General features: G+C 41.4%; 2 protein-coding genes across 6 annotated transcripts in view; one reads left to right on the top strand and one right to left on the bottom strand.

Annotated features, from left to right (window-relative positions):
• The window catches only part of PARP9 (poly(ADP-ribose) polymerase family member 9), a 357,437-nt gene that overhangs the window by 315,286 nt on the left and 20,637 nt on the right, over positions 1-21,514 (top strand). Inside the window, exons 1-6 of one of the 5 annotated variants that reach the window (XM_066347908.1) lie at positions 8,029-8,677; positions 12,836-12,938; positions 14,096-14,237; positions 15,883-16,730; positions 18,873-19,109; positions 20,940-21,158. In XM_066347908.1, the coding sequence (XP_066204005.1) occupies positions 12,924-12,938; positions 14,096-14,237; positions 15,883-16,730; positions 18,873-19,109; positions 20,940-21,158 (1,461 nt within the window). In that variant the 5' untranslated portion in view covers positions 8,029-8,677; positions 12,836-12,923. Of the gene's footprint in view, positions 1-8,028; positions 8,678-9,041; positions 9,149-9,703; positions 9,796-12,835; positions 12,939-14,095; positions 14,238-15,882; positions 16,731-18,872; positions 19,110-20,939; positions 21,159-21,514 lie in introns of those variants that run through there. The other 4 variants (XM_066347909.1, XM_066347910.1, XM_066347906.1 and 1 more) reach the window with 4 other exon arrangements.
• On the bottom strand, positions 1,331-8,963 carry DTX3L (deltex E3 ubiquitin ligase 3L). Its single transcript, XM_066347911.1, has 5 exons — positions 8,771-8,963; positions 7,689-7,903; positions 4,433-5,977; positions 3,812-4,029; positions 1,331-2,929 (listed from the first exon to the last, which is right to left on the bottom strand). Exons 1-5 carry the CDS (start codon positions 8,961-8,963, stop codon positions 2,860-2,862), a joined length of 2,241 nt encoding a protein of 746 aa, XP_066204008.1. The 3' UTR covers positions 1,331-2,859.

Below are 21,514 nucleotides of genomic sequence, written 5' to 3'. Positions count from 1 at the left end.
TGAGTGTGGGATCATAGATATGACACCATGGTAGCTGGCTTGAGCCCAAGGTCACTGGCTTGAGCAAGGGGTCACTGGCTCAGCTGGAGCCCCCTGGTCAAGGCACATATGAGAAAGTAATCAATGAACAGCTAAGGTGCCACAATGAAGAATTGATGCTTCTCATCTCTCTCCTTCCTGTCTCTCTCTCACGTGTGGAAAAAAAAAAAGAAAGAAATTTTTGGTCTTTGTCCTACTTTGTGGCACAGACCTCCAAAGACCCTTGGAATTTCCTAAAAGCTGAGAGTGATAAAAATATCTTTTATGTTAATGAGGTGACATATTAACAAGGTGACTAAAGGCATGACCTGATTGCTAGTGGAACTAACCATGATTAGAGAATTGGAACTTTCAGTTCCACCCCCTGACCTTTAGGGCAGAGAGGGGCTGGAAATGAAATGAAATCACCCATGGTGGGTGATTTAATAAATCATACCTATGTAATGAAGCCTCCATTAAGTCCCAAAAGGACAGGGTTCAGAGAGCTTCTGAGTCGGTAATCAGTGCAGGCAGTGGAATGCCCAGGGAGCCTGAGGCTCCATGCTCTTTCCCACATGCCTTGCTCTGTGCAGCTCTTCCATCTGGTCGGTTGTTGCTGAGTTACATCCTTTGTAGTTCACAGATAATCTAATGAGTAAACTGGTTTCCTGAATTCTGGGAGTTGCTCTAGAAAATTAGTTGAACCTCAAATTTATAGCCATTCAACAGAGGCCCAGGCATCTGAAGTGGAGGGCATTCTTGCAGGGCTGGGTCCTTAACCTGTGAGCTCTAATACCATCTCTTGGTAGACAGTGTCAGGATCGAGTTGAATTATAGGACACCCAGCTGGTGTCAGAGATTGCTTGGATGTGTGTGGAGAAAACCACACATTGGAATTGGGTACAGAAACTTACTATCTTTAGGAAAACATCAAATATTTCGATGTTATTTCAAATTCTCTTTTTCCTTTGGAGAGAAGGGTGCCCTGATTTGCTGGTGACCAGTGAACCATCCGGGTAATCCAGCACTGTCACTGGAAAGGTGAAACAGAAACTCTAAGAGCAAGAAGAGGGCACGTATAGCTTGATGGGGTGTTGCAGATGCTTTCTCTAGAAGGAGAGATGAGACCTGCAGCCTACTCTTACTGTTGTCATATTCTATGTGTTAAGGAGGAAATAGATTAAGAAATGTGATTTTCACAGCTGAAAGTGACACAGCCAAGTCAACAGTAGTTTTGTTGGAAACCACCAGAATCGCAGCCTAAGAAAAAAGAAAACAGGAGTGGGGAAAAAACAAAGACAATCTGTTCCTGATATGGATATAATTTTATTTAAAGTAGATCCAGATGATAATACCTTCCACAGAGCAAAAGCAGCAATCCAAAGGCTCAGCATCTACTGACGCCATTAAACTGTCTATGCACACACTACATTGTAATCAAGGATCTAGGCCTAAGCAGGAACCAAGCTTTTGGTTTTTTGAAGCGAATTTAACTAAAAGGTTAATAGACAGAAAACAACTAATCATAACGGTAAAGACTTTAACGAATCACCAAAAATTAAATATATCATCTGGTTTTTTTTTAAAAGGCCTATCATTTAGTTTAAGCTTTCTCAATTTTCTGGACAAAGGAAAAGATTCTGGGTTTTTAAGTTCTTCAGGTTGGACTTCTTTGAAGGCAAATTGCTGGGAGTGCTGCATAGGAAGAACACATGTCTGAGAGAAGCCCAGAATAACAGGGACTTCTCAGCCAGCTCCACAGAGAAGTCCCGCAGTATGGGAGGTGGAATATAGCTCTGGCGTGCAGAAGCCTTGGAGTCAGACTATCTTCTTCAAATCCCAGCACTTCCACTTCTTAACTATGTAACCTTTGTCGATGTATCCTCTCTGTGTTTTCTTAGTCATAAAATGGGGATACTAATAGTATCAATCACACAGATATAAAGATCTTATAGAAGAGACAAAAGACATCCACAGTAAATATTAGCTATTACCCTCTGACCAAAAATGTGTGTATGTATGTGTATCTTCAGGAAAATAAAAAGACATTTTGTTCATCGTTTTTGGAGAGTCCGGGATGTGGATAACCAGATAAGAGACTGTTTTCCAAATCAGTGGCGAGGACTCCAGAAATGGCTTCCTTACTCTTGCCTCTGCTAAAGATCTAGGGAGCATACATCCCTCTGCTTAGGTATTAGCAACCTAAGTCAGGCAGCAAAAATGTATTAAGCACCAGTTGTATACCAGGTTCTTTGTCATGAAAAATAATATTTATTTTTATTTATACTTATTTTATTCATGCTATTTATTACCAAGGGTTGCCCAATCTCTGCTCCTGGACACTTTCCTGGCCCTGAGGGAACAGAACTTGTGTCTTTTAATTTTCCATAACCAAAGCTTCCCCTTTCCCCGATTCACAAAAGGATATTACCTTTAGGGTACTTAAAGGGCAAACAAACCAAACAAAAAACTAACGGGCCACCCCAGTGATGGTAATAAAAAGAGGACCAGTTGGCACCTAGTATTTCAAATGAAGAGTAAGGAAAATGATTTCAAGCCTACAGCACTCCATCCCTCTATTCCCCCAATAATGACAAAGAATGAGGCATACAACCTCTACAGCAAAAATCACACAGATCTTTGGGGCTTTCATCTTCCATAAAAAGTAACACCTGGGAAATGACAGAAACCAGATTCTTACTCTTACTCAAACCCCTTCAAGGGGAACATTTTTAAAAGGTGTTTCTATTGATATTAGGATTTAGATTGGCATTTACTCTAGTTCTTCAACCGTGTCTTTTGAAAGCTTGGCTCACAACAGACGTCCTTCCAGCATTCTTCCTACTCAATTCCTTTATCTTTCAGCTCCCGTTTGACGCGTGACAGATAATTGGGATCAGGGTAGCCGTAGCTGCAGAAGGAAAAGCCTTTTAGTTTCATCACACATGGTTTTAAAGAATCTGTACAGTAGGATCCTGGCACTAACATTGTGTTGCAAACCTTAACAAGCAATCCTGAAGGCAGTGGCTCAGATGTGAGCCATTTAGCTAGTGAGTGAGCCTAGCTGTCTCTGTAGGATCTGTCTTCCAACAAGACTTTTTTTATTTTCAGTTCGTGGTAAGCACTGACTCTCATAAAACCATACTATACTATAAATATATAAAAATGTATTTTATGTATAACATGTTATGACTATTATATAAAATATAGTATAGTATATATTTTTATATTTTATATATAAAAATGTGGTATATGTTACAGGAGGATTTTCAAATTTGGAAAATTTGCAGAAGTCTCAAGATCCTTCTGAATACTAAGGGTCTGAGGTATTCTATCTGACTTTCATTAAAAACAATTGGAGTGCTTATAATACAACTTCCACAACATTCAATAAGAGTTTCTAGAGTACTATTAACCAAGTGAACTTAGGATTTATATGAATCGATGGGAGGACAGGGTAGAAGAAAGGATGATTTTAAAAGAAAGGACAGGACCTATCCTTCAAATAAATAGGAAATCTCAAATCAAGTCATCTGAGATATCATTAAACTTGGATTCTGAAGACCCCTGCCTTTTGATGCAAAACTTAGTAACTGTATGATACTTTGTGGTTGAGAGTGTGGAAAGTGATGGGAATTAATCTTTCTGCCTTTGAGATTAATATCTCTCAAAACATTGAGCTGTATTCAATCTCCCTGCTATAAAGAGTCCCTTATAGTCATATCCTCAAATTGCCATATCTTACAACCTCTAAATTATGTTTAGCAATCATTATATTTCAAAAGGTTCTCACTTTAGTGGGCCGCCATACTGGGACGTTTTGTGGTGGATATCATTCCATGTAATGACATTTGAGAGTCCTGAAACTCGAGAATCCCCCACTGTAAAAATAAGCTTTTGATCAAAGGCCTTCTTAAGCAATTTCAAAACCTCCCTTCCTTCTTTGTTATCTGGCAAGTATGCAATTCGATTTATGCCACTGTATGGCGTTCCTGGGTTTGGGTGCTCTTCCTGTATGAAGACAAAACAATGTCACATGAAAACATGCCTGAGTGTAAATTTTACTTTATAAATAAAGGTGTACATTTGTAGATAGAACAAATCAAAAACAAACAAAACTACTGAAAATTTGCTCATATTCCCAATAATTCATATTTCTCTTCTTTTCTAAATTCATGCTGGCAATACCATTCACCTTCCTGACTCCTCCACTCTAACATATTATCAGCACCCACCCTCCCTCTCCCTTAATAGACAAAAAAGGTAAGTTATAAGCAAACAGTTACCTTTATCACTGTTTAAAACCATTGCATATGACCATGGAAATAAATTCCTGGGAAATCCACTAGCTGGCAACAGTCTCTGGAAATCCTAGCACGCTGGAAAGAAACTCATGGACTTCAGAAACACTTACTGTTTGTATGCCTCCTTTCATAGAATAACTAATCACAATGGAGCCACAGGAGTCATAACCTGGAAGCGAAGACCTTTGGGTATGGTAATTCATCGTTCCGTCTGGTTGATTCCCTTTCTGGACACCGTAGGAAGTCTGGCACAGAGGACAGACTGGCTTAAATGTCAAGGCTTTGGTGATACAAGGGGCGCAGAATTCATGCTTGCACTTTGGTAGCACTTGCTTGTTACTCATGAGATCCATACATATGCTACATATGTCCTCTTTCTTGTCCACTCTTGACGGCCCAGAACTGGCAGAGCCCTGGGATGTTGGTGAAGCTGTTTCTGAAGCATTATTATCAATGTCCATGGGTGTTATATGATCCTCATTCCATTTCTCTCCAGCTAACGGGGACACTCCCCCTATTTCTAAGACATACTGCTTTGCCTTTGCAAGGTGATTTGGCAACCCAATAAGAGTCAATGACTCTTGATTTAATAAAATGTGTACACTTGGATGCCTTTTGCTAAAGTCACCCATGAACTTGGTCCCATATAAGTCTTTTTTCTTCTTGCCCAAAGGCTTCAGTGAAAGAACTACTGTCATCAGCTGACACGAGACATGCTGATAGGCATCAATGAAACTTGCACAAGCATGCACACACAGATCTAACTCTTTGTCCTTAGGTTCAAATAGAATGCAGGTTTTCTGATTTTTTTCCAAAACCTTACTTTGAGTGTTGTACTTTTTCTCTATCTCTGATATTGCCTGGAGTAATTCAGCTTCTAAAATCTTATAGTGAGCTGTGTCAACTTCAATTGCATTCATCATGCATTTGGAAGTCTGTATTTTCACAGGTGCCTTGACACGACTTTCGGGGATTCGGGGGGCAAGAAAACGTCTGGCAGCTGAAATGTCATCCTGAGTCCCCAAAAGAGTTAATTCTCCTCCATTCTCCTTTATAAGAAGCTTTGTAAACCGGTGACTCAAATCCTGTTTGATTTTATTTGCCTTTCCACGGTCTGCTAAGGCAACACATTCCTGCTCCACACTTCCTATGCACTTCTGAAATTCACTGACAAAAGACTCTAGAGCTGCTTTAAGGTTGCCTGGTTGACTTGAGGTGAAGTCTAAAGAGACCACATTCGGAGAACTCTCCTGAACTTTTATCTTTATACCAAACATTTTCTCTATTGAGTCCATCTTTTTAGGATGAGTATATGTGAAGTATTCAAAGAGAGCCGAGGGAACTTCAAAACAGTTGCTTTTTTCTTCTGACTTGGGATTTGGTTCCGAGGGAGAAACCCAGCTGTTCTGGTCCTGGTGATGGAGGGAGTTCGTCTCTGTTGTCAAAGGGGATGATTCAGGTTTCCGCTCACTTTCTAGGAGTTGCTCATTCAGGAAGTCATGTATTTTTTCAATATCTCTTAAATCACCACACACCTTCTCAATTCCATTGTAGCCCTCCATTTTTCTGACATTGGGGCAGAGAGTGGTTATATGTTCCCTCTGCTCTTTAGAGAACAGGTTACAGTTCAGGTCAGCTGTGACAGTAAGGAAGATCTGAAATTTTAAAAGTAACAAATGAAATCCTTCAGACATCCAAGCCTACAGTCTCCTCTCAGGAGAATGTCTAAAGGTTAGAGAAACAACCACAATCTCCTCCCTTAGCCGAGGGTGATTTCTTTCAAATCTTTTTCACAGAGGATGTTGCACACGACAGCCCAGAGGTTCACAGCCCTGTCTTGGGGCCTTTCCTCTTGTGCTTGCTTTTGCCTAGAACATTCTTGCCCCAGAAATCCACTTAGCTAGGCTAGCTCCCTTACTTTGTGTATGTCTCCATCAGATGTTACCTCATGGAGAGGTGTTTCCTGATAGCCTAAAACAGTGGTCCTGTCAGTCATTTATCCTGTTTTACTCTTCTTCCTAACACATATCACTGGCAGACATCTTTATTATATGCAGCTTAAGTGTCTGTTTGTCGCTGATAGTTTATTGGTTGCTTGCGTAACTGTACTAGCCAATGGGGTGAAGTTGCCACGGCTGAACGCAAATTGAGCGTGTCAGGGGGAAGGTGAACATTTGTTTGCATTGGCAATCATCTGTTTTACATAAAAACTACGTCTTAACGTAATTTCTTTTAAGAATGCCTCCTAGAAAATACAGCACTGAAGAGGAGAGAAAAGGAGCTAAAGATGCACAAAAACGGCTTTCTCGACAAAAAGAAACCACTGAGCAGAGAAAGACAAGGCTTGCTTCAGTCGCAGGGCAAATGCATCTTTCTCGGCAAAATGAGACTGATGAGCATAGAGAAACAAGGCTTGCCTCAGATGCAAGACAAAAAAGCCTGTCTCGACAAAATGAGTCCTGTCAAGAGTTCGTGAAAGAACAGACATAAAACTAAAAATAATTGATGGTCCTCTGCAAGGCGAGCTTAAAATTGATGGAAAGATCTACACAAGAAATGTTGTGTACAAAGAGATCTTTGACATGTGAATTAACATTTTATTATTTAAATCACCTTTATTTATTGAGCTAGCGGTGGCTCTTAAGAAATGTACCGCCAGTGGTTTCCTTCATTGCACTCTACTTTAAGCAATTAAGTAGAAGGGGGAAACCCCGTGGGGCACTAAGCAAAGGGGCGTCCTCACTGTCTGCCCTGGGTAATTCAGTTTGAATTAGCAGACACCTTTGCACAAATCATTTTAATTACAATTTATAATATCTAGAACAGCGGTCATTTCGTATGACCGCTGGGCTTTCTAGTTTTATTATAAATTTATTTGTTTACTATTAGTGTCTGTTTCCCCCATTAGAATGTGAGGTCCCTGGGGGTAGGGTCTATTGTGTTCCTGATTGTATCCCCAGCTTCTGTGACAGTACCTGGCACATAGTAAGCAGTTGATATTGATTTCTCAAATGACTCCTTGCATGGCTGGCTCCTTCTTATTCAAGTTTCAGAACAAATGCCACCTTAGAGAAGTCATCTCTGACTCATAGTCAGAAATAGCATCACTTCCTTCCCCTTCCTTGCCCTGGCCACGTCACTCTATAAGGTATATATCACTCTCTGAAATAGTTTTATTTGTTTGGTTTTCTTGCTTACTGTCCTTCTCGGTACCACCCCACTCCCAGCAGGGACTTGTTGTCCCCTGTGTCCCAGTGCCTGGCTCATAGTAAGTCCTCAGCCAATAGTTGTTGGACCATACGGAAAGATACGGTGACTGGAGAGGAAGTTGCAAGTACATACCTAGCTCCTTCTCTCAATACTCACCTTTTGGACAGAGGAATTCACAGCATTAGGAAAATGTTCCTCATTTGGATGCATCTCACCAGACCTTGCCTCGTCTTGTGATTGTGTTTGTACTTGAGACATTCTGGGTCTCATATTGTTCTCTATTGGATTTTCCTTGGGTTCCAGGAAAACAGTCACACATTTGTTGTCAATAGAAATTTGGTGATTTCCTTTTTCCAACACTCTCTCTTTAGCTTTAGTGAGAGATCAAACACATACATACACATAGATACGAGAGTAATCTCAAATAATCCTCTTATTCACGCATCTGTACCCTGCCCAAGCACCCTCCCAATAAGGGCTGCTCCCCGCATGCTGGATGGTGTGTTAGTGGCAGGGGATGTGAGGCACCTATTCAAAACTCTCAAGTGGGCAGCTTCAGTTTACTGTACAAATGAAAGCTCAATGATAAGGGAACATCAACAACTCATTAAGTCATGTCTCTGAAATTGTCTTGGTTTCCCTTTTCAATCACATGGAATAATAATCATAAAGTGGATTAAAAAAACCCAGGAAGTCAACAGTGCGGACTCAGAAATTTGTAAATACACATATGTGCTCACTGACATTCATAGAAAAAAGCTAAAATAAACCCAAATGTTCACATTGTTTCTCTCAGGTGCCCTTCTTTGTTCTTTTTTTCTCTTTTCTACAGTGTTCATGTTATTTTTGTAATCCTCAAAAATAAATCAATGGAATAATAACTTAAAACATAAAAGTGGAATGCCTAAATGGCAAGAGGTGACAGGCATCTGGGGGAGAAAGGTGTTCTTCTGAGGGCTGAGAAAAATGAGTCAGGATGAGGATGCTGGAAGGTGTCCACTTTAGGGTGCCATCCAGGACCAGCTCACCCACTGCGCACTTCCGGGCTCTCTCCTCCAGTGTGGGCTGTGTCTCTTGGCAGCAAGTGTCCCTGGTTCCTGTCCCCTATGGGACAGCGCCATACTTTCTCCAGCCCTCTCTCCTAGGTCAGCTCTCACTGGGTGTCTGCCTGGAGTCCCGCGGGGCAGGGCCCCGGAAACGAACGGCCTTTGCACCCCCAGCCCAGGCCTGCGGCTCACCTGCCCTTTCCAAGAACGCCACCTCGAAGGTGCCCTCGTCGTTGGGGCCCACGGACCGGACGGTGCACTCCCCGCCGCTCGACTGCCGCAGGCTCTGGAAGTAGCTTTGCAGCTTCCGACGTAGGGGTATCGGGGGGCCGGGTTCCGACACCCGCACGAGCAGTGGGGACGGCGAGCGGACGGTCGAGGCCATGGCTTTCCGCGTCAGGGTGGCGCAGCGGCTCGGGATGTTGCTGGGCCCGGACGAAGGCCGGGGTGCGTCCCGCCCCGCGCCCGGGGCCGCAAAGTTTCAGTTTCGCTTTCCCCGAGATCCCTCCCTATTCCCGGCAGAGCCGCTCCCCCTCCAGCCCTTGCCGCCTTCCCTCCTGCGGTCCGTGGGTGAGTAGGTCCCCCGTCCCGCGGCCCCCGGGCGGTGGGCGACCCCTGCGGGCTCGGGCGGCGGGCGGGCGAGAAGCGGGTCCCAGCCCCAGGGCCAGGTCCCCCTGTGAGGATGAGCCTGGTCAGATGCTGAAGTCAAAAAAAGTTTCTCCCGAGTTTCTGATTCCTTTCAGCTCTTACTGTTATTACCGTTATAGACAGCTAAAATGTAATTCCCGTTCTGAGTTCAGATTTACACCTGCATTTAACCAAAAAAACTGGAATTGTTCACTTGTATTATGACCTATCACCTGTTACTTCCCTCCGACTCTATCCTTTAGACTGGCTCTTAGGGTTTTTCTGCCCCCATTCCTTGATTTGGCTAACGGTGTGGACCGCCCTGTTATAGGGGATCAAGATGAACATGGCACCCCCCTCACGGCTGGTAAAGGGAGGTGGATTTGTGAATGAAGAAGCAAATCTCTTGAAGGCCTCCAAGTGGAAGTTTGAAGCAGAATCTTAATGAGAGAGTGTGTGTGTCCATGGTGTGTGTGTGTGTGTGTGTGTGTGTGTGTGTGTGTGTAGGGGGATCTGAGGCACAGGACAGGGACCCCTGTTATCTGAAGCATGGATCAAGGGATGGAGGATCCTTGGAGGAGATGAGATGGGTGAGGAAAATGATGGAAGAAGGGTCTATATCAGCGCTGTCCAGTACAAATATAATGGAACCAAATATCTATTTTAAAAATTCAGTGAGCCATAGTATAAAAAGTATAAACAGGTGAAATTAGTTTTAGTGATGTTATTTAACTCAGTATATCCTAAATTTAATCATTTATATATCCTAAATTAATCATTCAGCATGTAAGCAATGTTAAAAACTTCTGAGATATTTTACATTCTTTTTGTCATACCGAGTCTTTGCCATCCAGTGTTTATCTCACACTTACATCACATCTCACTCGAAACTAGCCACATTTTGGGAGCTCAAGAACTAGCTAATGATCCACACTGAACAGATAGCACAGGTCTAGACAGTGAAAGGTCTTGAAGATTAGTAGGGAGAAGTGGAAGGATTGTGAGCAGGGGAAGCGTGAGAGTGATACGTCAGATGTACATTTTAGAAGGATGGTATTGACAACCATGTGGAGGACACATTTCCAAGAAGGGATAAATGGAAGCAGAGAGGTCAAAGATAAGGTTTTTGTACATGGCTGGTAAGACTGGGAATGGGTCAGTCTTTATGGAGAGCAATTTGGGAGTACTCTCAAAATTACAACTTTATAATTCTGCAGTTAAGAGTAGGAGAAAGCCTTTTACACTTCCTGAATTTGAACCAGTCAACATAACACCTATTCAAACAATAAAATGTTAAATAAAATACATTTAAATCTTTAAAAAGAAATGACTGAGCTGTAGTAGAATCCAGGAGAGAGCGTGGAGAGGGGGGGGGTTGTTGGGTAAGGGTAGGGAGATGAATCTGGGCAAAAGACCTGTGAAGGTAAAGTGCAAGGTCACAAAAGAACCAAGGGAAGATGGCGTGGGAGAAGGCAAGGAAGCCGAGTTTTAGGACTCTAAGAGTGAAATAACTATAGAAAAGGATAAAGTAAAGATTAGGATGAAAGAGTCTTCTTGGGTTAACTTCGTGGAGGACACTGAGAAGCAGTTTCAGAGGAGTGCTGGGAGTGAGGCAGGAACCCACTACGGTGGGCTGAGCAGGTGGCTGGATGGAGGAGAGTCAACTTCATGCTGTCCATGCAGAGAAAAACACACAGAAGGAAACAGGGAAGGAAAGTTGGAAAGGCTTTTATTGATGGTGGTATTGTTTTTAAAATGGAAGAGATGGAATGTTTTGGACAATATGCTCCTTGTTTCTAATTTCTTTGGCGTTAAATACCATCCCACCCCTCAAGTCTATCCTTAGGCCTTTAAAGCCTGGTCTTAAGAAAAAAAAAAAACAAGCCTGACCAGGCGGTGGCGCAGTGGATAGAGTGTCGGACTGGGACACGGAGGACCCAGGTTCCATCTCCGAGCTTGCCAGCTTGAGCACGGGCTCATCTGGTTTGAGCAAGGCTCACCAGCTTGAGCCCCAGGTTGCTGGTTTGAGCAATTGTCACTTGATCTGCTGTAGCCCCCCCCCCCCCCCACGCACTGGGTCAAGGCACGTATGAGAAAGCAATCAACAAACAAGGTGCTGCAATAAAGAATTGATGCTTCTCATCTTTCTCCCCTTCTGTCTGTCTGTCCCTATCTGTCCCTCTCTCTGTTTCGGTCTCTGTCACAAAAAAATAAATTAAAATTTACTCTAAAAAACAAGTGCAACACCATCCCCACCGGAAGCCTGCTGCCAAAGTAGACAGACTTCCTTTTTTGTGAAAACAGCAGTGCCCTCTGGAGGCAAAAGTGCATCTTATCCTCATACTTTAGGATTGTACTGGACTTGCTGCTTTTCCTGATGTGTAAGAATAATAATGCTTTGATGCTGTAGATAACTGTATAAAATATTTCTATTGCAAAGGCATTAGAAATCATTTCAGAAGCCTGATGGCAACTATATGGGCAACAATTGTAGGCTACTCTGTTGTTAATCATTTTCATTTTATCCAGATATTCCCTTTTCTCATTAGATCAAGGAAATCAGTACACATACCCTTGTCAGGCATAAGTACATTTTTTTCTTTTTCTTCTTCTTTTTTTTTTTAGTTTTTCTCTTTTACTTTCTCCTCTTGCTTTTTTGACCTTGTGATTTGATGACTTTGTTAGTATTATATTTATATTTCATTCTCTTCATTTTTTGTATATCTATCACAGTTTTTTGGTTACCATGAGATTCATATATACCAACCTATATATATAGCAGTTTATTTTAAGTTGATTTGACACTTAGCAGTTTCTTTCTTCAAACACTCTCCAGTGTTCTTCATGCTTACTCATAGGCTGGGTTTCCCTCACTGTTTTTTGAATGCTGTGCTCAGTCTTACTACTTGGTATCATTCTCCCCTTCTAACTATGTAAGAACCTGTCCATCCTTCAGTAAGGTGACCAACTTTTTTACAATGAAAAGGAGGACAAAAATAAATTGAAGAAAATAGCATTGTATAAAAGAAATATTTTATTCATTGCAAAAATAATATACTATAATATAATAAATGTCTAATAAAAATATTTGTAATATTTTATATTGTAATTATGCTTACATACCTATTAATTTTTAATAACCACTGTAAGGAAAAAGTACTCATTTAGATACAAATACATCACATCAGACGCAATGAGTCGACTCTGCATGGATCGAATATGGACATTTACAGATTAGTCTTCCAATATTAAAAAGAAGGACATATAGGAGGACACTTTTCAAGGGAGGATGGAACTTACAAAAGAAAGAAAGACTGTCCTCCCTAAAGGAGGACGATTGGTCACCTTACCTTCAGGATCTGGTTCTAGTCTCACTTTCTCCATAAAGCTTTCCCTCCTATAACCTGTATAGCTCTTTTCCTTTCTCTGAACTGCCATTGTGGTTTCAACTGGAACCTCTCTGTAAAGGATAAAAGTTAAACAGTAACTACAGCAGCAAAACAATAGTGCCCCTTCACCAGTAAAACTACTCAGGATCAGAAATTATATTTAGTTTTCCTATCGTGCATTCTTACCAAATTCCCTCAGGTGTTGGTCAATACTTATTGCATCCTTTGTATTGATTCCTAGAAGTGGGCCACCGTATTTGGAAACAACAGTTTATGCTTGGAAACACAAAACAGAGTATAAACATTTGAAGACCCCAGGGTCCTGGAGGATGGACTATCCTAAGGTAAAAGTACTTATGTAGAAATATATACAAATCATGAACTTTGATCACATGAATAGTTCTTCTTATAACACCAAGAAATCTGGGTCTTCAGTTTGGTCTTAATTGCCCAATAAAAGTTTACTCTTTGCACCAGGTGAGACAAAGGGGATCAAGAATATGCTAATATAATCAATGGGCTCCATGAGGATGGATGATTTTTTTTTTCTTCTTTTCCAAGTGAGAGGGGGGAGATAGACAGATTCTCACATGTGCCTCAACCAGGATCCATCTGGGGCCATGCTTGCAAACAAGCTATTTTTAGCACCTGAGGCAGAGCCATCCTCAGTGCCTGGGGTGATGCACTTGAACCAATCTAGCTATGGTTGAGGGAGAGGAAGAGAGAGAAAGAAGAGAACAGAACAGAACAGAACAGAGAAAGGAAGGAATGGAGAAACAGAGGGTGTTTCTCCTGTGTGCCCTGACTGGGAATCAAACCTGGGACATCCACATGCTGGGCCAATGCTCTACCACTGAGTCAACCAGCCAGGGCCAGATGGATGATTTTTTTAAATGTGACCTCAGTATCATTTTGATTCTGTCTACTCATTCAACATTTCTGCTTTTGCAGAATGAGGGAAGGAGGATTATGAAGGAAAAGTAAAAACAAGGCCATAGAGAAAAGACACGTCATTTGTTAAATCGTAAAATTCTACATTCAGGCTTGTGTTGTGAAATAAGCAATGAAAAGAGGTCCTTACTGTTAAATGGGAGGTGTAGCTGATGAGGGTCATGCCCCTGCTGTCTTTTGTTCTGTCTAGAAAAACCCCACAAACCTTTGGAAATTAGAGGCCTGTGAAAGTTTTTTTGTCGTTTTGATCTGTATGACCTTTGGTTCTTTTCAAGTGTTAATCTCTAACCCTTCGTCTCATCCAGAACTAGAAGTGCATTGATTGGCCTCTAGGAAGTGGGATAGGGTCAGTGCTTGCTAGAACATTTAGTGTTTCAAATAGCTCAGGCAGATTAAACAAAGGAAGAAACATGTGTTCCCCTTCCCCCTCAAACCCAGGGCTTTCAGGAAAGTTTCTGTTGCTTTGTGATTACTAGACTGTATTTGTTCTCAGTAATCTGTGGTCATTCGGTTTCAGTTTTTTTTAAAAAAACACTCTCATTTTTCACAGGGTGCTGGAGCAGCAGCTTACAATGAGGAATCAGGTAGGATGACATCATTCTCAGTCTTGTTTCAGAACATCTTTGCTCATATCTGTCCTCAGTGGATAAAGGGGAACGCAAAAGGAGGCTCTCTCCCCTGCCTGTGTTCAGGTGCGTGATTGCAGGACCTTGCAGCAACCTCAGTGCGTGCATCAGAAAGTGGACTGCTTCAGAGGCCGTGTGCATCAGCGGCCTTCGCTTCGGGCTCCCGGGGCTCCCGTGACTCTGTTCTTCGTCCACAAGATGTGACACTTCTGACCACAGCCATAGAAATTTGTCAGAAGAGGCGACCCACTGATTGTCTCTTGCCAAACAGAAGCTACCTAAACCTAAGGGTGGCCCACTTGATATTTTCAACTAAAGTGCAGGCCAGTTGGACCTGGCTACTGGTGTGCTGCTTCTTTTCGATAATTGAAGCCACCAGAGGTCTTTCTGGGTGACTGAGATTACAAATGGGAGTTGAAGTTAAGTATAACTCATGACCACATTTTCCCTATTTTAAGACGCACAGTTTTTCACAGCTCTGAAATAAAGCTACTCCCCGTCAGTCGTAGTGTGCCATGGTTTAATTGGCACTGTTTTTCCTTTCTCAGTGTCATATAATAATGATGCCTCAGATTCCATGAAATATAGTGTCACAGGTTGGGTTCTCAAGGAAGCAGAAACTGAGATGGAATTAGGAATGCAAAAGGTTTATTCTGGAAAAAAAAAAAGAGAAGAAACCAGATTGGGCAGGTGGAGCCATCCGACTGTAAAGAAACCTTGGCCAGCCTGAGATCACCCATCAGGGGAGTCCCACATTGGACACAAATGGCCTTGATCAGCCATTAATCAGGGTCACCCTGAGAATAGCGTAACCTTGGCTGGAAAGCCGAGATGGACCCTGAGGTGCTAACAACTGGATGCTATTGGCTAACTGTATTCCCTCTTTCATAATCACATTGAAGGGACATCTGCGTGGCACATCTTGTCTGCCACGTACAGTAAGTAAGTTTTAGTCAATCAGTTTAATTCCACCAAAATTGTTCCACAAAACTAGAGTATGATGTTCCATCCATTTGCTGAGCAGCTCTGACCAATGACTGACAGAAGTTGGATGAGTATCCCAGCTCCTTTCCCCTTTTGGTGTTATAACTCAGAGACATAGTTTCCTCTGGTGGAGTTAAGCTCCATTTATTCATTTCCTTCTCTTTCTTGTCTTACTTTCCCACTCTGCCCTCCCACCCCATGTCCCTGGGATTTTCTAGGATCACCTCCCAAATAAACTTAACTCCTTGTCTCAGAGTCTGCTTTTCTAAGAGAACCCAGACTAAGGCACTAAGACAAAGCAAACAAGTTATGAATAAAGCTTCCACTTATATTTGATTCATAATTAAGTTCTTTCTGATATTTGTGCCTTAAGCATGGTTCTTCCTAAACTCACCATTTTTATATAGATTTAAAAATTCATGAGCCTCGCATATGCATAGTTTTTTTACTACCATCATTGTATCTTAGTAACCACCACTTACGGAGTATTTACTATATGCTGGAGACAAGACTAAGCACTTTATGGGTGATTTATTCTGGAAAACTCTTGGATATTTTTTGTCTAATTAAATATCTAGGTGAGAAAGAGAATCAGGAAGAGGGTTAGAGGAAGTCTATCTCTCTTTTGCATATAAGACACTTAGTCTCCAGATATGAAGTGGAATTACATTCTTTTCAAAGGAACCCTTGCTCACTTCTTTATTTTTATTCTTCTCTCCTTTTCCAGAGACTGACATTCTTGGAGAAAACTATAGTTGGCAAATACCCATTAATCACAATGACTTCAAAATTTTTAAAAATAATGAGAGTCTGTTGTGTGAAGTCCTCCAGAATAAATTTGGCTGTATCTCTACCCTGGTCTCTCCAGCCAAGGAGAGTAAAAGTGACTCTCTGCAAGTCTTTAGAAAAATGTTGACTCCTGGGCTGGAATTATCTGTCTGGAAGGATAACCTCACCAGACATGCTGTTGATGCTGTGGTGAATGCCGCCAATGAAGGCCTTATCCATGGGGGAGGCCTGGCCGGGGCCCTCGTGAAAGCTGGCGGTCAAGAAATCCAAGACGAGAGTAAAAAGTATGTTTTGAGATGTGGTCAAGTAGAAACTGGTGAGATAGCTATCACAGGAGCAGGGAGGCTTCCCTGCAAAGTCATTATCCATGCCGTCGGGCCTCGGTGGGCAGCCATGGATAAAGAGAGATGTATCTTCTATCTGGAAAAGGCCATTAGGAGTATTCTGGATTTTGTCACTACGAAGAGGCGGGACCTTGAGACAGTAGCAATTCCAGCCTTGAGCTCTGGGATTTTCCAGTTCCCTCTAGATCTTTGTACAAAGATCATTGTGAACACAATCAACAATTATTTCCGAAGGAAGCAACTGACTAGTCATTTGAAAGAAATTCACCTGGTAAGCAATGAGGATCCTACAGTTGCTGCCTTTAAAACTGCTTCAGAAATGATTCTAGGGAGGAACGAGCTGGTGTCCTGGGCAAGTCAAGGAACCAGCCTTCCTTTCAATAAGTTGGTTGTGAACAACCTGACTCTCCAGATTGTCCAAGGCTGCATTGAACTGCAGGAGGTAAGCCTTTGTTTCTCTTCTCTTGCACTGTCAAAGGGGATCCCTGAACTGCTTATTATCAAGTATGTTTTGAGTATATACTGTTTCAAACATTTAATTTTGTTCATGTTAAGGGTGTGGACTTTAGAGACAGAACTTCTGGATTTGCATGCCAGCTTTGCCATTTACTAATTGATGTGAATCCAGTTACTTTATCTTTCGGTCCTTAGTTTCTCATCTGGAAAATGAGGGTAATGATAACACATATCTTAGAGTTGGAATCAAGACACACAAAATGCTTAGACTAGAGTTTTTCACATGATAAGCATTTATAACTATTACTGCTATTATTCTTAGGCACAGTTAGGAAATAAAACAATCTTTGATTCCAAAGAACTTAAACTCTATTATATTCTTTTTATGTAAAAAAAAAAAATTCTCCATTTGAAAAATCTCACTGGGAGACAAATCATCTGAACATTTCTGAAGCAACTTACCAATAGTAAACAAAAAAGTCTCAATACAAAATGTTTAAGAGTATGTAAATTTGTGACAAGAGTGTAGTGTAGTGGACCAAGAAAGATTATTACTTCAGAAGTGTAAGTTTTAGATGTGATCTCAAATTGTGATAGATATGAATTGGCAGGAGGAGAGAGAGACCTGGTTGTTAGACTGAGAATGACTTGATCAGAGAGACACAGAGGATAATAGAAAATAATGGAGATTTAGATGGAACTATAAGTTGTATTCTGAGTGTATGGCTTTGTATCGGGGCCATGGAGAATACAAAGTGTGACTTAACATTTTGTCTGGGTTCCGGAGTTCTTTGGCAGAGAGGAGAGGGAGTTGGGGTAATAATGAACCCAGGTATTTCTGGGTTAGTGCAGCTCCCTTGCTAGGCAGAAAGCACCTTGAGGACGGGGGTCATGGCTTGTCCATCTCTGTAGCCCCAGAGCCCAATCTGGGAATGCTTCTAGGTGTTCAACAAATTATTGACAAGTAAGTGAAGAGTGAAGCAGGGGTCAGGGAGTTCAACAGAGGAACAGAAAGACTAGAAGACTATATTATTTTTCTCTTCTGGATCAGTGATGTCACACATAAGAATCTCCTGTGGCCATAATCAAATAGACTTAATTATAAGTGAAAAATACCACTTATTGCCTGCAAAACATTAGAAAGAAGGCTGAGGAGACTCCCACAAAAATGTAATATTTATTTGGTAAGTCATTAATATAAAAACATTAAAGTAGAAACAACCTAGTTGAAGAATTTGTTCCTTTACCTAAAAATTTATTGTATTATTGCCAAGAACATTAGGAACCTTAAAATTTTAAAAGAGGGCCAGTTCCCCAAATTGCAAATTTTGCTCCCACTTTCAAAGTGAAGCATTCATTAACATCTATAAGAAATACTTAAATTACCCCCAAAGGGAGCTAGAACCATCAGGATGATCTAGAGGGATTTGTGCATGGTGGGGGGAAAGGATACAACTCTTTTAGCACAGCTCTTGGAGTGAACTAGGTGACTTGACTTAAACTTCAGCCCATGTGTATGTACAGTCTGTTTCTGAAAGGACAGATGAGGAACTGGTAAAAGCGGTTACCTGAAGGATAGATGGGTGAGTGGGGGATCTGGGGACCCCACCAAAGTACAGGCCTACTTTCCCCTGAAGGCTTTTTTTTGTCTCATTTGTACTTTCTTTAACTATGTACTACTCACCTTTAAAAAAGAAACAGGAGGTAGAATTTTTTTGAGAAATTTTATTTCCACTCTGTTTAGAACAAAACAAAATTCACACAAAAATAGCAAAAAGTTATGACAGTGGGGCAGGGAATGAAACGATTCAATGATAAAACTTAAAATAAATTGCAGGAAATGCTCAGAATTTGCGAGGTGGGTAGGTGGATAAGCCAACAGGGGAGTGAGATGTCTGCAATAAAAAGTGCATCTTCCACACACTTTACCTCATTACTGAATAGGATAAACAAACTGATCAAATGAATACGCTTTGGAAATATGAGTTTCTCTCCATTATTAAATGATATTTTTGTGGATTTAGGATCTTTGAAAGCATTTTTAAAAGTTCTTCAGGGAAATCTTTAAATTAGCGATTTAACAAAAAGTAATTTAACTATGAATCTTGTCTATTTTTTCCCTTTTCAGACAGATGTAATTGTTAACTCTGCAGAGCTAAGTGGTCTTGGAGCTGGTCCAGTGTCACAATCAATTCTACGCCAAGCAGGAGATAAAATGGAAGAGGAATTTAGCAAAAAAATTCACCAGACACCTCAGGATTCCCAGTTGGTACTGGTCACAAAGGGATTTAAATTGTCCTGTCAGTATGTGTTCCATGTGTTGTGGCCTTTACAAAGTCTTGGGTCAAATCTGGAGACATGTGAGGTAAGTTAATGTCTTAGAAATGTCCTACTTCATTCATTCATTTATTCATTGAAAATAAGTTTATCTTTATGTAGCTTGATAGTTTGTATAGTGTTTGTTGAATTTCCATCACGTCATTACGTTCATGAAATATTGTCAAGTGGCATAGTCCCCATTTTCTACCACTCTTGTGAAAACCTGAAATGCAGAATAACTGTTGTTGTCTTAATGAGTTATCTTAAGAAGTTTAATTTTGGTGCTGGCCAGTTGGCTCAGTGGTAGAGCATCAAGCCTGGTGTGTAGATGTCCTGGGCTCAATTTCCGCTCAGGGCACGCAGAAGAAGCAACCATCTGCCTCTTCCCCCTTCCCCCTCTCCCTTCTCTTTATCTCTGTCTTTTCCTTCTGCAGCCATGGCTTGATTGGAGCAAGCTGGCCCCAGGTGCTGAGGATGGCTCCATGACCTCCCCTTGGGTGCTAAAATAGTTCAATTGCCAAGCAATGGAGCAACTGCTCTAGATGGGCAGATCATCACCCCTTGGGGGCTTGTGGGTTGGATCCCTGTCAGGGTACATGCCGGAGTCTGCCTTTCTGCCTCCCCACTTCTCATTTAAGGGGAAAAAAAAAGAAAGTTTAATTTAAAATATTACCTAACACATGTCTAAATTTTTTTTTTTTACAGAGACAGAGAGTCAGAGAGAGTGATAAATAGGGACAGACAGGAACAGAGAGATGAGAAGCATCAATCATCAGTTTTTTGCTGCGACACCTTAATTGATTGCTTTCTCATATGTGCCTTGACCATGGGCCTTCAATAGACCAAGTAACCCCTTGCCCTAGCCAGAGACCTTGGGTTCAAGCTGGTGAGCTTTTGCTCAAGCCAGATGAGCCCACGCTCAAGCTGGCGACCTCGGGGTCTCGAACCTGGGTCCTCCACATCCCAGTCCAATGCTCTATCCACTGAGCCACCACCTGGTCAGGCACACATGTCTAAATTTTAAGTGGGCATACCACAAATAGACACAGAAACGTCAGTCTGCACATCCTCTCACCTTACCACACTGGTACTTTTCTTAAATGGGCCTGGGATTCAGCCTCTCCACATTTCCCTCCACTCCATCTGTTAAATCCCAGGAGGATTTGGGATTTCCCTTCTAGCACATTCCAGTCAAACCTATTAACTGTGGTATCTTCCACTTCCCTTAGTCTATCTTTATTTTATCACCATTTCTGTCCCTTTTTTGGCTAAAGGGCCCTCTAATCCCAAATTGGCCCTCCAATCTTCTCTACCCCTCAGTTTTCCAAAATCCTTCCACATACAACCTTCTTGTATTAGCATTCAGTTCGGATGTTGAAACATTGAGAGAAAGTTTAAACCTGCCAAATAGACCAGCACTCCTCAAGGAGAAATTACACGGCAGACCTTAATGGCATTGAATAAATGCTGCTTACTTATTTTAATTTCTACTTTCTGTATTAAACTCCCAAGAGCTCTTTATGTTGACCTGGAAGTGGCAGATGAGTGGAAAAAATCTGATGGTTGGCTCTCTGACCCGGGGAGATCAACAAGGCTACATAAACTGGGAGAAATCATGGTGCCCGAAGGTCCTGAATAGCACAAAAAGGACCACTCAATTCTTTCCGTTTCTTCAGCTCTTCCATTTTTCATCATTTAACTTTATAGTTGTAATGGGTTTCCAATGGAGTGGGACCTTTCCTATCCTCTGAGGAGGCATGGTCATAGCCCTGAGGGAGAGTGGAAATTAGCATTGTAAAATATGGGCAGAATCAAGGGGTTAAGTGAATTCTTATTTTTGACTTGAAGACTGATCTTAAATTTTTTTTTCCTACAGAGATTGAAAAATGCAGTGCACAAGAGTTTAGAAAAATGCCTTGAGCTAAATTTAACTTCCATTTCCTTTCCTGCCCTTGGGACTGGAAACATTGGTATTGGGAAGGATAAAGTAGCAGAGATTATGTTTGCTGAAGTTTTAATGTTTTCCACACACCGTTCTATAAAACAACTAACTGTAAAGTTTGTGATATTTCCTAAAGATTGGGAGACATATATGGTAAGTTAATGTCTTAGAAATGTCCTACTTCATTCATTCATTCATTCATTCAACAACATCTGTTTACTATCTCCATTGTAAGCCATGGGACTACGCACTGTATGGCTTGGTGATGTTCTAATTTGGTGAAATTTAACTTTTATAAATTGCCCACCTCAGACCTAGTAAAAAATGCCATTATGAAAGCCATGTTTAACCCCCTACCTAGCTTCACTCTTCCTTTGTTGGCACTTATTCTTCCCTGGGGTCCTTAAGGTAAGTAACCTACTTTCAGTGTGGAGTCTTATGCTTCTCTCTCTCTTCTTTCTTCTTCTAAGAACACAACTAGTCTTAAACGTCTACCATAACTTCTGCAG

Source organism: Saccopteryx leptura, chromosome 8, assembly GCF_036850995.1.
Source record: "Saccopteryx leptura isolate mSacLep1 chromosome 8, mSacLep1_pri_phased_curated, whole genome shotgun sequence".
Lineage (NCBI taxonomy): Eukaryota > Metazoa > Chordata > Mammalia > Chiroptera > Emballonuridae > Saccopteryx > Saccopteryx leptura.
Note: the sequence above shows the minus strand (reverse complement) of the source record. Positions and strands in the feature narration are given on the sequence as shown.

Excerpts from the sequence above, each read along its gene's own strand:
- DTX3L (XM_066347911.1), bottom strand. The coding sequence starts at position 8,963 with ATGGCCTCGACCGTCCGCTCGCCGTCCCCACTGCTCGTGCGGGTGTCG. Across the intron at positions 7,904-8,770 it reads GGCGTTCTTGGAAAGGGCAG|CTAAAGAGAGAGTGTTGGAA; the intron begins GTGAGCCGCAGG and ends CTCTCACTAAAG. Across the intron at positions 4,030-4,432 it reads TGAAAGGAGGCATACAAACA|GAAGAGCACCCAAACCCAGG; the intron begins GTAAGTGTTTCT and ends GTCTTCATACAG.